This window comes from Oncorhynchus nerka, linkage group LG25 (genome assembly GCF_034236695.1).
Source record: "Oncorhynchus nerka isolate Pitt River linkage group LG25, Oner_Uvic_2.0, whole genome shotgun sequence".
Taxonomy (NCBI): Eukaryota; Metazoa; Chordata; class Actinopteri; order Salmoniformes; family Salmonidae; genus Oncorhynchus; species Oncorhynchus nerka.
The window spans coordinates 34747197-34763686 of record NC_088420.1 but is presented as its reverse complement, the minus strand read 5'-3'; the positions used below and the strand labels follow the sequence as shown (position 1 = coordinate 34763686).

Below are 16490 nucleotides of genomic sequence, written 5' to 3'. Positions count from 1 at the left end.
TCAATGCCCGTGATAAACTCCTAAACTGTATCTCGTGTTGTTTTGAATGAGCTGTATAGAGCGTAACATTCTGCCTTGAACTATTTAGTTTTGCTTGTGACAAGTGATTCATCTTGTTGTCTCTCTCTCTCCTCTCAGGTCTCTATGTGCTGCTATAAACACCTACTATCTGGCATGCTCTCGCTGCCACCTCAACTGCACATATGTTATCTTCAGCAACAAGATAGCCTTCCTCATGGACCTGCTGCTACATCAGCTTACAGTAAGTGTCCTTTCACCACACCATAGAAAACATCTCCTATTACTACCATTATTGATATGTTAACATTATTTAACATATATGTTCTCTCAAACAACACATATTATTTTAGCTTGTGTCACTAAAGTCTGTGTGATACTTATGAAGGTGACATGGCATGATCAGAACTGCAGCCAGTTTACCCAAGGACCAGGCTGTTTAAAGAATCCCTTCCAATGTCTCTGTAAATTTTCCTCCTGGCTACATGCAACACTTAAGTGCTGAAAAACTAGGACCTCATCACCAGCATTTGTTCCTTTCTGGCACTGTGTTAATAAAAGACAGAGAGAGACACACGCTACAGTATAAATCCTGGCCCAGCCACAGCCACAGGCTTAGCCACGCAGATTAGGGAATGAGAGAGGGAGGGGAAAGAGCAGCCTGTCAGGGAGGCAATATGGCGGCTGGGTTACCTGTCAGCCCATATCCTTCAGCACTCTCTGAGACTGTAAACATCAGCCGACTCCAAACATCTAACAGTGGCGGCTGCACACTTCACAGAACCAGACGAGGCACAGACATGGCCTTTGCTACATGCATGAACTCTATTGGGGCTTCCTTTTCCAGTCCTGAGTTCCAATCCAAAGCTGTCATATTTCCTGAGGGCACAGAGGGGGAGATTAGCCTGTATGCTTCAGTTTATATAAAACATATTCCCACAGCTGCTCTGACGACTGACATGTTGAACAGCACAATGCTAACTTTTCAAGTTGTGTTGGATAGTGACAAATATGGGGCGCATGAATAGTCCTTGTAAAAACGTGTGTGTGTGTGTGTACGTGCGTGCACACGTGTGTTTGTGTTTGGAAGTGGGTGGGGGTAGCGGGTGCCGCCGTCGGTGCTTGTCCCTCTTTTTAATTAGATTTGTGGAGAATGTTGGTGGATTTACTAACGCTGTCAGCATGCTGCCCTAACCATTAGTGAGATTTTTTCAGACGTTTTACCTGACCATCTCCTTATTTCTACAACACACACACCAAAATGTCACTTATAGTGCCTTCAGAAACTATTCACACACCTGGACTTCTTCCTCATTTAGTTTCAGCCTGAATTGAAAATGGATTACATTTAGTTGTCACTGGCCTACGCACCCATAATGTCTTAGTAGAATTGTGTTTTTTGACATTTTTACAAATGAATTTAAAATGAAAAGCTGAAATGTCTTGAGTCATTAAGTATTCAACCCCTTTTTTATCGCAAGCCTAAATAAGTTTAGGAGTAAAGATTTGTTAGCAAGTCATGGACTCACTCTGTTTCCAATAATAGTGTTTAACAAAATGTTTAAAAATGATTTCTGTACCCCAAACATACAATTATCTGTAAAGTCCCCCGAGCTGCCAATTTCAGACACAGATTCAACCTCAAAGACCAGGGAGGTTTTCCAGTGCCCCGCGAAGAAGGGCACCTATTGGTAGATGGGTCAAAATAAAAAAGCAGATATTGAATATCCCATTGAGCATGGTGAAGTTATTAATTACACTTTGGATGGTGTATCAATACACCCAGTCACTACAATGATACAGGTGTCCTTCCTAACTCAGTTACCAGAGAGGAAGGAAACCACTTAGGGATTTCACGATGAGGCCAATGGTGACTTTAAAACAGTTGCAGAAATGTATGGCTGCGATGGAGAAACTGGGGATGGATCTACAAGATTGTTGTTAATCTACAATACTAGCCTAATTGACAGAGTAAAAAGAAGGAAGCCCGTACAAAATTAAATATTCCAAACAACACAAATAGATGAAAGATTAATTCACCTTTCAGCAGGACAATAACCTTAAGCACAAGGCCACATCTACCTGGAGTTGCTTACCAAGAAAAGGGTGAATGTTCCTGAGTGGCCGAGTTAGTTTTGTCTTAAATCTGCTTGAAAATCTATGGCAAGACTTGAAAATGGATGTCTTGCAATGATCAACATACAACTTGACACTCTTTGGATTACTGCATGATTCTGTATGTGTTATTTCATAGTTTTGATGTCTTAACTAATATTCTACAATGTGGAAAATAGTAAAAAATAAAGATAAACCCTTGAATGAGTAGGTGGTTCTAAAACATTTGAACGGTAGTGTATGTAAATTAGATATTTCTGAAAATGGTTGTCTAGCAATTTGACAGAACTTGAAGAATTTTGAAAAGAATTATGTGCAAATGTTGCACAATCCAGGTGTAGAAAGCTCACCGCTGTAATTGCTGCCAAAGGTGCTTCTACATAGTATTGACTCATGGTTGTGAATACTTATGTAAATGAGATTTCATTTTCAATAAATTTTGCAAAAAATTCTAAAAACATGTTTTCAGTTTGTCATTATTGGGAATTGTGTGTAGATGAGTGTGGAAAAATCTATTTAATCAATTTTGTATTCAGGCTGTAACACAACAAAATGGGGAGTAAGTCAAGGGGTACGAATTCTTTCTGAAGGAACTATATCCAAAAGGGGAAATGCACTCTGTGCTCCTGTCACAGGAACATACCTTTTTAGGATTGGGAATTGCCAGGGACCTAACAGTTCAACATTATCATGATACTTAGGTACTGGTACGATATGTATTGTGATTATCACGATTAAAAATGTATTGCGATACAATACACCTATTGCTCACCATATGTCTGCTGCAGAGAGAAAAGAGAGAGCATGAGAAAACAAGTTTTGATCGGTCAGTGAAGTAAAATAGCTAAAAACATGTTGGCTCACCATTTAAAAAGAAGCCAACTAGCTCTAGCTAGTGCTACCTACAGTACAAATCGATACTCTTAGCCAATTATCGATATATCATCCAAAAATAATATTGCGATATGTAACTATCTACCCCCCCCCCCCCATCACTAGTACCTTTGGTCTTTATATACCCTGAATCTCTCTAAAAATATCTTTATTAATAAATGTTTATTGGAATATTTTTCAGATGCTTGTGCTCTTCTAAATCATACCAGAACTTGGAGCATACTGCTTCCTCTTTCAGCCCTTATTTGTCTAAGGTGAGGTTAAGGGGAGCATTTAGTTAATCCCACAGATGGTTAATACAGAACCCTCCCCTATGTTAGCTCCAGTCCAGTGGTTTTCTCCACAGAGTCTCAGTATTCGGTTGGCTTTCTTTGTTACCAGAGAGGGAATACCTCTGAGACCTCTCATATGGTAGCAGTCTGGCACGGCAACAGTAACCATGTCACACTGATTGTTAACTACCGATTTATGTCACACAATGATGAATTATACAATAACACGTGTGTTGTTTATGGCATGGTGTATCAGGATTCCAACCAATACAAATGGCCTTTGCCGGTAAACAAAAGAAAGGGATATTTCCTCCGTCTTAATTGTCTGTGTTCTAGAAGGCAGGCTGAGGTTTAAATGACCATTTTTCCATAACTATAGATTTTTGAAGAAAGTTAGTCAAAGTTGCTGTTCCTCAAAAACGTTATTGGAAATGTTTTTCGCTGTTTATTATGTATCTCCTTAAGCAAAAAGTTGAAGAAATTAGATTTTTGAAAATTACGTTTTTGGATTTGTTCTTAAGTCCAGAAAGCTAAACCCTTGTCCTAAATTCTGGGCAGTGAGAGAATAAGCTCATTAAATTTACATTTACATTTAAGTCATTTAGCAGACGCTCTTATCCAGAGCGACTTACAAATTGGTGCTTTCACCTTATGACATCCAGTGGAACAGCCACTTTACAATAGTGCATCTAGGTCTTTTAAGGGGGAGGGAGGGGGGAGAAGGATTACTTTATCCTATCCTAGGTATTCCTTAAAGAGGTGGGGTTTCAGGTGTCTCCGGAAGGTGGTGATTGACTCCGCTGTCCTGGCGTCGTGAGGGAGTTTGTTCCACCATTGGGGGGCCAGAGCAGCGAACAGTTTTGACTGGGCTGAGCGGGAACTGTACTTCCTCAGTGGTAGGGAGGCGAGCAGGCCAGAGGTGGATGAACGCAGTGCCCTTGTTTGGGTGTAGGGCCTGATCAGAGCCTGGAGGTACTGAGGTGCCGTTCCCCTCACAGCTCCGTAGGCAAGCACCATGGTCTTGTAGCGGATGCGAGCTTCAACTGGAAGCCAGTGGAGAGAGCGGAGGAGCGGGGTGACGTGAGAGAACTTGGGAAGGTTGAACACCAGACGGGCTGCGGCGTTCTGGATGAGTTGTAGGGGTTTAATGGCACAGGCAGGGAGCCCAGCCAACAGCGAGTTGCAGTAATCCAGACGGGAGATGACAAGTGCCTGGATTAGGACCTGCGCCGCTTCCTGTGTGAGGCAGGGTCGTACTCTGCGGATGTTGTAGAGCATGAACCTACAGGAACGGGCCACCGCCTTGATGTTATTTGAGAACGACAGGGTGTTGTCCAGGATCACGCCAAGGTTCTTAGCGCTCTGGGACGAGGACACAATGGAGTTGTCAACCGTGATGGCGAGATCATGGAACGGGCAGTCCTTCCCGGGAGGAAGAGCAGCTCCGTCTTGCCGAGGTTCAGCTTGAGGTGATGATCCGTCATCCACACTGATATGTCTGCCAGACATGCAGAGATGCGATTCGCCACCTGGTCATCAGAAGGGGGAAAGGAGAAGATTAATTGTGTGTCGTCTGCATAGCAATGATAGGAGAGACCATGTGAGGTTATGACAGAGCCAAGTGACTTGGTGTATAGCGAGAATAGGAGAGGGCCTAGAACAGAGCCCTGGGGACACCAGTGGTGAGAGCACGTGGTGAGGAGACGGATTCTCGCCACGCCACCTGGTAGGAGCGACCTGTCAGGTAGGACGCAATCCAAGCGTGGGCCGCGCCGGAGATGCCCAACTCGGAGAGGGTGGAGAGGAGGATCTGATGGTTCACAGTATCGAAGGCAGCCGATAGGTCTAGAAGGATGAGAGCAGAGGAGAGAGAGTTAGCTTTAGCAGTGCGGAGCGCCTCCGTGATACAGAGAAGAGCAGTCTCAGTTGAATGACTAGTCTTGAAACCTGACTGATTTGGATCAAGAAGGTCATTCTGAGAGAGATAGCGGGAGAGCTGGCCAAGGACGGCACGTTCAAGAGTTTTGGAGAGAAAAGAAAGAAGGGATACTGGTCTGTAGTTGTTGACATCGGAGGGATCGAGTGTAGGTTTTTTCAGAAGGGGTGCAACTCTCGCTCTCTTGAAGACAGGAGGGACGTAGCCAGCGGTCAGGGATGAGTTGATGAGCGAGGTGAGGTAAGGGAGAAGGTCACCGGAGATGGTCTGGAGAAGAGAGGAGGGGATAGGGTCAAGCGGGCAGGTTGTTGGGCGGCCGGCCGTCACAAGACGCGAGATGTCATCTGGAGAGAGAGGGGAGAAAGAGGTCAGAGCACAGGGTAGGGCAGTGTGAGCAGAACCAGCGGTGTCGTTTGACTTAGCAAACGAGGATCGGATGTCGTCGACCTTCTTTTCAAAATGGTTGACAAAGTCATCTGCAGAGAGGGAGGAGGGGGAGGGGAGGAGGATTCAAGAGGGAGGAGAAGGTGGCAAAGAGCTTCCTAGGGTTAGAGGCAGATGCTTGGAATTTAGAGTGGTAGAAAGTGGCTTTAGCAGCAGAGACAGAGGAGGAAAATGTAGAGAGGAGGGAGTGAAAGGATGCCAGGTCCGCAGGGAGGCGAGTTTTCCTCCATTTCCGCTCGGCTGCCCGGAGCAATTGAACATGTTTAATTCACTCTCAAACTTCATCTGGAAGTTTCAGTATTGATTTATTTGAAACCCGAGAACACGTTTTAAAACAGTAATCTCAGTAGGAAATATGTTAACATGATTTCCGTTGCTATCTAGATAGCTAGCTAAATTGGTTGCCTAGCAACACGCATCTTAAACATTTGTGGATATTTGAGAAGTTCGTAAGAATCATTAAATCTTAAGATACTTTTGAGGAATTGCATTTACGAACTTCTTTTTTTTGCAGAAGAAGTGTTTTGTGGGGCCTCCTGAGTGGCGCTGTGGTTTAAGGCACTGCATCGCAGTGCTATCTCTGCCACTAGAGATCCTGGCCGGCAGGGATGTTCTTGTCCCATCGTGCACTAGTGACTCCTGTGGCGGGCCAGGTGCTATGCATGCTGACGCGGTTGCCAGGTATATGGTGTTTCCTCCGACACATTAGTGCGGCTGGCTTCCGGGTTAAGCGGACATTGTGTCAAGAAGCAGTGCAGCTTGGCTGGGTTGTGTTTCGGAGGACGCACGGCTCTCGACTTTGGCCTCTCCCGAGTCTGTACAGGAGTTGCAGCAATTGGACAAGACTGTAACTACCAATTGGATACCACGAAAAAGGGGTAAAAAAAATCAAATAAGTGTTTTGTGACTCTGGGCCAGGGCTTTTGTTGAACTTTTGGGGGATACGGTGACTGCCTTGGGTATTGTCAGTTTTGCACTGTGATCAATCAATGTTGATTTCATTTTTGATAGAGGACTTGTCAAGCTGACAAGGACTTCATTTGGAAGGTATTCAGACCCCTTCCCTTTTTCCACATTTTGTTACTTTACAACCTTATTCTGACAAGGGTTAAATAAAACATTTTCCTGAATCTACTCACATTATCCCATAATGACAAAGCTAAAACAAGTTTTTAGAAATGTTTACTAATACATTTTTACTAATAACTTATTACATAACTATTCAGACACCAATCAGGCCTTTATGGTAGTGGCCAGACAGAAGCCACTCCTCAGTAAAAGGTACATGACAGTCCACTAGGAGTTTGCCCAAAAAAGCCTAAAGGACTCTCAGACCATGAGAAACAAGGTTCTCTGGTCTGATGAAGCCAAGATTGAACTCTTTGGCCTGAATGCCAAGTGTCACGTCTGGATGAAACCTGGTTCATTCCCTACGGTGAAGCATGGTGGTGGCATCGTCATACTGTGGGGATGTTTTTCAGTGGCAGGGACTGGGAGACTAGTCAGGATCGAGGGAAAGATTAACAGAGCAAAGTACAGTGAGATCCTTGAGGATAACCTGCTCCAGAGCGCTCAGGACCTCAGACTGGGCGTGAAGGTTCACCTTCCAACAGGACAACAACCCTAAGCACACAGCCAAGACAACGCAACAGTGACTTCGGGACAAGTCTCTGAATGTCCTTGAGTGGCCCAGCCAGAGCCCGGACTTGAGCTTGATCAAACATCTCTGGAGAGCCCTTCAAATAGCTGTGCAGCGACGCTCCCCATCCAACCTGACAGAGCTTGAGAGGATCTGCAGAGAAGACTGGGAGAAACTCCCCAAATACAGGTGTGCCAATCTTGTACCGTCATACCCAAGAAGACTTGAGGCTGTAATCGCTGCCAAAGATTCTTCAACAAAGTATTTATGTCATTTTTTTATTTTGAATAAATATGCAAACATATCTAAAAACCTGTTTTTGCTTTGTCATTATGGGGTATTGTGTGTAGATTGATGAGGGGGAAAACAACTATTTAATCCATTTTAGGATCCGCTGTAACGTAACAATGTGGAAAAGGTCAAGGTGTCTGAATACTTTCCGAATGCACTATACAGTATGTGATACAAGCTTGTTTGAGAATGCAGGTATCGAGCTACTGGTATAGACTGGTCTGTGACATGGTGGAGGTTTAGAGCTCTTGACTGACCAGTCTTTTCCTCCTTCAGCTGTTCGTCCCAGATGAAGACAAGACCATATTTGGTCGCAGTGTGAACAAGCAGGTGTTTGAGGGACTGACCACCGGCCTGCTGCAGACCAGCGCCACTGTCCTGAGCCTTCTCCGTCCCTATGTCCCTGACTGTGGCCGCGGGGACGCCCCTCGCATCATGTCACCAGACACCAAGACCTCCCCTATAGAGCCCTTCAACACCCGCGCCCAGGACCTCATCAGGTAAGCTCTTCCTCCTCCTCTCTCTCAAACCACACACTGCTCTATTGGGGCCCTCCTCCCTTTCACTGTACCTCTCTCCCACCACCTCCTATGTCCCCCCTCCACTCTCTTACTGACAGGGTTGATGGGGGAACCACTGATATTATAACTTAGTTACTGTCAGAAATAGCCTACAAAATGTCAGCGCCCTTGGAATAGGTCCCAGTGTTTGTATTTGTTTCCTCCTTGCTCAGGGGCTTTGAGTGAGGGTGAGAGAGGTCGTCCTCTGGCATGTGTCCAAATAGTACTTTATCACACATTCTGGATCAAAATCTTCAGCAAAGTAATAAGTCATTTTTTTACTTAGGGCAACATAAACAAAGAACACTCCTGGAAGTTTGCAACATCCCCTTGAACTTGGCTTTTGAGTAGCAAGGGCTATGGGCTGTCTCTCCTGGCACCGTGGGGCGGTGAGGAAAGGCAGGCCCGAGCCTTCAGGAAGAGTGGAGTCTTCCAACCATCCCCTCCCACAGCCAATGATTAATTTGACCAGAGCATCTGCACAGGCCTAACTCTCATACTATGTCCCAGTCGTAACCCAGGAGACAGGGGAGATCTTGAGGACAAATGGTGTCTAGTAATCCCTGCAAAGCAATGGACGATTTACCTCAACTGCCTCAAATTATGTATATAATGGTAGGGAGGAAATAAGATAAAAAAAGATGGTAGCTTTTGCAACACTTTTTCTCATTATGGTGAACTGTAGATCACACAGAAAGAGAACATCAGCATTCCGCTTCTACGTCTTCATTTCTTATTACCAATCACTCACCAGGCTTTGTACTATACTTATCTCCTACAGGTGTCAGAAATGTACAGATGTGTGTAGTGCATCAATTGTGAAACACAGGGGCAAGACTGACCACTAAACCGCTTTTCAAACAGACTATGGGCCAGCTCCTTTCAGCTTAGGTGAAGCTGTGGAAGAGGATAGTCATAGCAAGTTGCCGTGGTTCAAGTGTCAGATGACCTTTTGTGGAGGTTTCACATTTTTTAAATTACCTGACTGGAGAAGGCTGCCATTTTGACTGACAGTCCCAACAAAAAAAGGTATGCTAGCAAGTTAAGGGAGTAAGCTAAGCGGAGACGGAGAGGGAAAGGAATAGATGGATGCCTGTAGCGTAGAACAGTGGCTGGCTTCCTGATTCCTGACTGAGCTGTCTGGTACATCTGGGAGGTCTTGTGATTGACAGCTGAGCCTCCTTGTCTGTCCCTATGGTGGGTAGGGCTAAAGGAGGCTGAGCAGTGGTGGGAGAGACATACCTTAGCCGTGAGGCAGCCACAGGTCAGCGGACAGTCGGGCTTGTCTCTGGGCTGGCACGGGGGCACAGCCACCCTCTAATGATGCTGTTACCAGTGATATGTGGCTGAGAGAGCAGAGGGAACATGGTCATGAGACCTGCCATTGGCAAGACAAATATCACAGTAATAACAGGGAGTACAGAGGGCGAGATCACATTTCAACTGTGCTGTCGGTGAGTTCCTATCAGTGAGGGCCTTTGTTAGGATAAAACATATTTCACCGGGACAAACTTCATTCATTGTGAAAGTTTTGTCGTTTGTAGTTTTGTTCATGTGGATTCACTCTTATCCTCCTTTTGTGTTTGTGTCCCTCCCTCAGCTATGTGGTAAACATGGGTCTGATTGATAAGCTGTACAGCTGCTTCCTGTCTGTCCAGGGCCCAGTGGACGAGAGCCCCAAGATGTCTGCCTTCCTCCAGCAGGCCACCGCTCTGCTGCACGCCATGTGTAAGCTGTGCTTCGCTGTGACCGGCCGGTGAGTGGCAGCAGTCTCCCTTCCTTTATGACCCTCCTCTCCAGACATCCCTGTGATCATGCACGGCTGTTCACAAGACTAATGACAGGAGTGACTCACCGTTGGATCTTTTAAGTCCGCCCGGCCATCCCATAAAGACTTGTTGTTGGAGCTCAAACAAAGACACTGCCTCCTTTTCAATCACACTCAGTGGTTTCCTTTAGTCTGAGCGCTGGCAAGGCCATCGTTACTGTTGATCGAGATAGGCATCTACTTGACCCCCGTCCTCTGTCACTCACCATAAACCCTTGCCTCCAGCACGCCAGGGGAAGCCCTCCCACGTGTTACTGTGACCTGCCCCGAGAGAGGCTCAATGGCGCCGCTGACAGAGGCTAAGCATACAGACTGAGACACAATACCGACGAAGATAGCATGACCCTTAGTACAGGAATGCTGCCCTCATAGTTAAATATCGTCAGTGGTCATATGGGCACATTTTATCCCTTTAGTTTCTGTAGTGTCATTGTTTGAATTAGAACAGAGGTATTTTAACTCTAAATTTTGCTGGTCTGTTGCCAAAACCTTGCATTCTAGATGGGTTGCCTGACAACGTCACGAAAAGGTGTTAGCATCGTTGGGACTGTATGTGTTATGATTCTGAACGGTCAGATAGCTAGAAACAATGACAAAAAGCTGCCATGTGGGGAATATTAAGTGGCTCGTTTCATCTTGTTCTTACACCATGTCTTGTTTTGAAGTGTTTCGACTGATGACACGTCTATGCTAATATGGCTTAAATTCGCTAGCAAGCTAACCAACAACTGTAACAATGTATTTGAGAGAAGTGCTTATTGTGTACATTTATTTATGTTTTCAAAAAACATTTGGAGACAATACAGTTCCCATCTCAATAATCCTTGTTGCTGAACAACCCATCCGTGTAGAAGTCTTTATCACATTCTGTAGATGTTGTGACTGTATCGTTCCTATGCCCACACTGTCCTGCTTGTGTACCTCTCCTCTCCAGCTGCTGTGTGCTGTAACAGTGCCCAGCTGCTTCACACCAACACAGGGAGTACTGCTGTGACTGTGTCACTGAATATCTGTGAGAAAACACAGCGCCATAACCTCGCCACTTTAATGAGCGCACCGAGCAGTGTTGCGTAATAATCAACACCCTGCTAATCCAGCCAACTATCTCCATTCTTACCCAGTCCTCTGTGTGTTCAGGAGATTATACTGGAGAGAATGTATACCATGGTCCTGGAATATTTTTTTGCCATGCCAGTTGCTGTGTCGAGGGGTTTAACTGGCATTAGAGACCATGTACTTGCAGAGCTAGGAATTTCCACACAGAGCTGTTGGCCAACATACAGTGGGTTCCATCCAGAGGTCAAACAGCCTTTATTCTCTGCCTGCAAATCACATCCTGTGTAGCAGGGGTATTCTTAAATTCCCTGTCAACACAAGCTTATGGAACTCGTGCGTTTGCAGGAATCCTAATTGTAAAACAATGGGAGCCATTTGACATGTTTTCCCTGATGCCATTGACTCCGATGTAAATTTCGTACAGTATTTAGTCTCAGCTAAACAGAATACTTTTCCCATCTATAAAGCATGGACTAATTAGGGTAAACTCCTCTTATGCGCCAGGTGTTAGTCTGGCTATAGAAGTTTACATTGACTGGCCTCCAGTTTTATGAAGAGGGCAGCTGAGGAATCTCTCCTTCCATCCCATCAGTGTTATACTCCCGTTCTGTTCTCACCTGTGATGTGTGCTGAGAGGATGATGTTACCAATCCCTTTTAATCTGCCTTCTTGCTAAGACACACTAACATGCTGCTTTCAATCATGTAAGGTGGACCTTAATTAAATGTGCCTGAGTACACAGCACCTTGCCAGGAAGCTTTCTGCAGCCAGGGGCATGGATGAGCCACTGCCATGAGCTGTCAGAGCTACTTCCAAATTCCTGTGTTCATTCTGCCCAGCTTGGAGGCTCAAACTCACATTCTGAACTGGTTTAAAATAACAGTCACATTTCTGTGTCACTGCTGTACCATTAAGGAATTTCTCAGTCTGTGGTTGTAGTGATAATGACCAAGGTTTTAACTGCGATCATCCCTGATTAGGCCTAAATAATCTTCAGTGCACAGCTGAGCATAGACACCTTCTCACACACAGCCCCCAGACTGCACTTCCCTCTCACTCAGTGTAACCAGTTACTCCACTTAACCCGATAGGCATGCAGTGTAAATGGGGCAGGCCCTACTATTTATATTTGAAGGGGTAACCCCTGGTCTAGCGAGTAAATCTAGAAGCCACAGGGACCAGACTGCCTTCACTCTTACATCCTGAAGCTCTGGTCACTGTGGTGAGGGCAGACAAAAGCTATGTTGTGAATTGAACTTTTACTTGATTTAGAATGAAGTGAAGCATTTTAACCAATAATAATAAATAATACGTTTGGAGAACTTCTAATGTGGAGTAGTCAGATCCCATTAATTTCCCTATATAACATTTCACTGTCACTATGTTCATTGAGCAGAAATTAAATGATCATGTCACATGTTTATTTATATTGCCTGTGTCCTTTGCAGCTCTCCCAGTATATTTGACAACAAGCGTACAGACCCCACAGGGCTGACGGCCCTGCTGCAGTCCACAGACCTGGTGGGTGTGGTACACACTCTGTACTGCATCCTGCTCCACAGCTCCGCCCTGCCTGAGCCGGCTGCCCAGGGCCCACAGGAGCCCTATGCCCCAGGGGTCATCCAGGTGGCCCTAACGGGCCTCCGCTTCCTCAACAGCTTCGCCCTGCTCGACCTGTCTGCCTTCCAGGTAACACACACACACCACTTCATACTGAGGTACAGGACACACACAGAGAGAGACACGCACACATTCTCACACTTGAATCCCTCATCCTGCAGGTCCAGTAGGTGGTGTTAATTACAGTGACTCTAATTCCAAAGGTTATGCTGCCTGCGGGGCAGGTTTTTCAATACCGGCACATCACATGCCATACAGTATATACTGGTCTTGCTGGTTACGTAGGTGTATTATGCTGGACACATTCCACAGACCGACATTCCAAATAGGGGGTGCCATGAAAAGGCCTTGTCACCAATGTCCTCTCTCACAGTTTTATTGACTAGCACCCTCATAATATAGAGCTGGCTGGCTTCTCTGTACATCGGCAAGACAGAGCAGCTATGTCTGGTAAGACGAGGGGCTGGGGTGTGTCTATTTGTCAATAACTGCTGGTGCGCGATGTCTAATATTATAGAAGTCATGATAAGCTGTAGACCACACCATCTACCAAGAGAGTTCTCATCTATTTTATTCGTAGCCATCTATTTACTACCACAAACCGATGCTGGCACTAAGACCACACTCAACGAGCTGTATAAGACTATAAGCAAACAAGAAAATACTAATCCAGAAGCGGCACTCCTAGTGGCCGGGGACTTTAATGCAGGCAAACTTAAATCCGTTAAATCCGTTCCTCAACCAGAGGGAAACAAACTCTAGACCACCTTTACTCTACACACAGAAACTCATTCAAAGCTCTCCCTCGCCCTCCATTTGGCAAATCTGACCATAATTCTATCCTCTTGATTCCTGCTTACAAGCAAAAAACAAAGCAGGAAGCTGCCGCTTTCAAGGAGCGGGACTAATCCGGACACTTATAAGAAATCCCAAACAGGCAAAGCATCAATACAATACTAAGATTGAATCCTACAACACCGGCTCTGATGCTCATCGGATGTGGCAGGGCTTGAAAACTATTACAGACTACAAAGGGAATCCCAGCCGAGAGCTGCCCAGTGACGCAAGCCTACCAGACGAGCAAAATGCCTTTTTATGCTCGCTTTGAAGCAAGGCAATACTGAAGCATGCATGAGATCACCAGCTGTTCCGGACGACTGTGTGATCATGCTCGCCGTAGCCTATGTGAGCAAGACCTTTAAACATGTCAACATTCACAAAGCTGCGGGGCTTGACAGTTTACCAGGACGTGTACTCAAAGCATACACGGACCAACTAGCAAGTGTCTTCACTGACATTTTCAACCTCTCCCTGACCGAGTCTGTAATATCTACATGTTTTGAACAGAATACCATAGTCCCTGTGCCCAAGAAAACGAAGGTAACCTTCCTAAATGATTACCGCCCCGTAGTACTCACGTCAGTAGCCATGAAGTGCTTTGAAAGGCTGCTCATCGCTCACATCAACACCATCATGCTGGAAACCCTAGTCCCACTCCAATTCGCATATGGCTCTAACAGATCCACAGATGACGCAATCTCAATCACACTCCACACTGTCCTTTCCCACCTGGACAAAAGGAACACCTCAGTATGTGAGAATGCTGTTCATTGACTACAGCTCAGCGTTCAACACAATAGTGCCCACAAAGCTCATCACTAAACTAAGGGTCTAAACACCTAGCTCTGCAACTGGATCCTGGACTTCCTGACAGGCCAACCCCAGGTGGTAAGGGTAGGAAACAACACATCTGCCATGCTGATCCTTAACACTGGGGTCCCTCAGGGGTGCGTGCTTAGTCCCCTCCTGTACTCCCTGTTCACCCACAACTGCATGGCCAAGCACGACTCCAACACCATCATTAAGTTTGCTGATGACACAATCGTGTCACCGATAACGATCAGACCGTCTATAGGGAGGAGGTCAGAGACCTGGCAGTGTGGTGCCAGGACAACAACCTCTCCCTCAATGTGAGCAAGACAACGGAGCTGATCGTGGACTATAGGAAAAGGAGGGCCAAACAGGCCCCCATTTTTAAAATTGAAAGGGCTGTAGTGGAGCCGGTCGAGAGTTTCCACATCACCAACAAAATGTCATGGTCCAAACACACCAAGACACCTTTTCCCCCTCAGGAGACTGAAAAGATTTGGCATGGGTCCCCAGATCCTCAAAATTCTACAGCTGCACCATCAAAGCATCCTGACCGGTTTCATCACCGCCTGGTATGGCAACTGCTCGTCATCTGACCGTAAGGTGCTACGGAGGGTAGTGCGTATGGCTCAGTACATCACTGGGGCCAAGCTTCCTGACATCCAGGACCTATATACTAGGCGGTGTCAGAGGAAGGTCCAAAAAATTGTCAAAGACTCCAGTCACCCAAGTCATAGACTGTTTTCTCTGCTACCGCAAGCAGCACCAGAGCGCCAAGTCTAGGACCAAAAGGCTTCTTAACAGCTTCTATTTCCAAGCCATAAGACTGCTGAACAATTAATCAAATGGCCAGCTAGATTATTTGCACCCTCCCCCCTACTCGCTGTTTATCTATGCATTATGATTTAGTCAATCTTTCCTTAACTCGATTTCTTGAACTGCAGTGTTGGTTAAGCATTTCACGGTAAGGTCTACACCTGTTGTATTCGGCGTGTGTGGCAAATACAATTTAATTTGATATCCCTGTGCACAAGCATCAGGCAACACAAATATCCCTCTTCCTGGCAGCAACAAGGCCATGTGTAACTGATCGACAGGCAGCAGAGGCCAGGTCTCAGAGCTGCTGCCATTGGACTGGAGTATTTATCCTCAGGATAAACCTGACCTCTCGGACATAAACATGAGTGTCCCCTGACCGAGGGTCAGCTGCTGAGGTTAAATGGAGCACTGTGGGTCAGAAATGCGGATGGACCTGAGTGATTAGTGCTGTAGCCCGAGCCATACATTACCAGCTCTGATGAAGAGAGAATGACAGCTTCACTGTGCTCAGGCAGCGCATAAACAGAACGGCGTAAGGGAGGAAGTGGGAGAGTTATTAATTATTTTAATACCTGTGGGTAATTAACACAGAGGCTGCTCTCCCTCGGCTCCGCCATGCTCAGGCTATTCATAACAGCTGGAACTCAAAGCTTTTCAGTGCCAACGTTTTTATGAACATTTTAAATAATGTTTTTTGTGGCCTGTGTTGTAATCACCTTGTGGTTCACATTACCCCACACTAGTGCCGACTAATAAGCACTACAGTAGATGCTGAGCTGCTCTCTCTTCTCATTGGCCATTTTGCTAGGCCCCAGAATCAACTACCAAATAGCGTGGTTAGAGGGGATTTCAAGCTGAAAAGGTTATTTAGCAAATATTTGATGTCTATTTTCAAGTAAATTAATAAAATATGTTAGTATTTAATCACCAACCTTTTGGTGCCCATCAAAACAGACAGTATATTCAGCCTTGGCATTCATTCACTAACAAAATATAGGGTTCAGTTTGTCTCGCTGTCCTAAGACTGATGGGTATGGTTAATTACAGTTGGGGAGAAATTGAGTTCTATGTATCCAGTATTGCAGGGGGTTATATTGAGAGTGTAGACAGCAGTAAGGCTCAGGTCTGCTAACAGGAGTGGGCCTCTCAGGTAGGTATTATTTAGGAGACTGTTTACCTCCTCCCCTCCATCAGTCCCAAAACCTCATACATACACCCCAACCTGATTCCAGTGTGTTTTTTTCTCTGCTTACCCTGTGGTGCTCAGTCATGCTGACATGTTTAATAAATACTGTCTGTGGACCTCTGATAGCATCTCATTTTCTGGGGGATTGGGGTCCCTCTGGTA

At 45.6% G+C, this 16490-nt stretch overlaps 1 protein-coding gene across 8 annotated transcripts in view; it reads left to right on the top strand.

Annotated features, from left to right (window-relative positions):
• Nucleotides 1-16490, top strand: part of LOC115109416 (S phase cyclin A-associated protein in the endoplasmic reticulum-like) — a 95191-nt gene that overhangs the window by 64986 nt on the left and 13715 nt on the right. For 6 of the 8 annotated variants that reach the window (XM_029634297.2, XM_029634294.2, XM_065009752.1 and 3 more), the window contains 4 exons: nt 139-262; nt 7886-8109; nt 9770-9925; nt 12502-12742. In XM_029634297.2, coding sequence (XP_029490157.1) covers nt 139-262; nt 7886-8109; nt 9770-9925; nt 12502-12742 — 745 coding nt within the window. Of the gene's footprint in view, nt 1-138; nt 263-6193; nt 6361-7885; nt 8110-9769; nt 9926-12501; nt 12743-16490 lie in introns of those variants that run through there. The other 2 variants (XM_029634296.2, XM_065009753.1) reach the window with 2 other exon arrangements.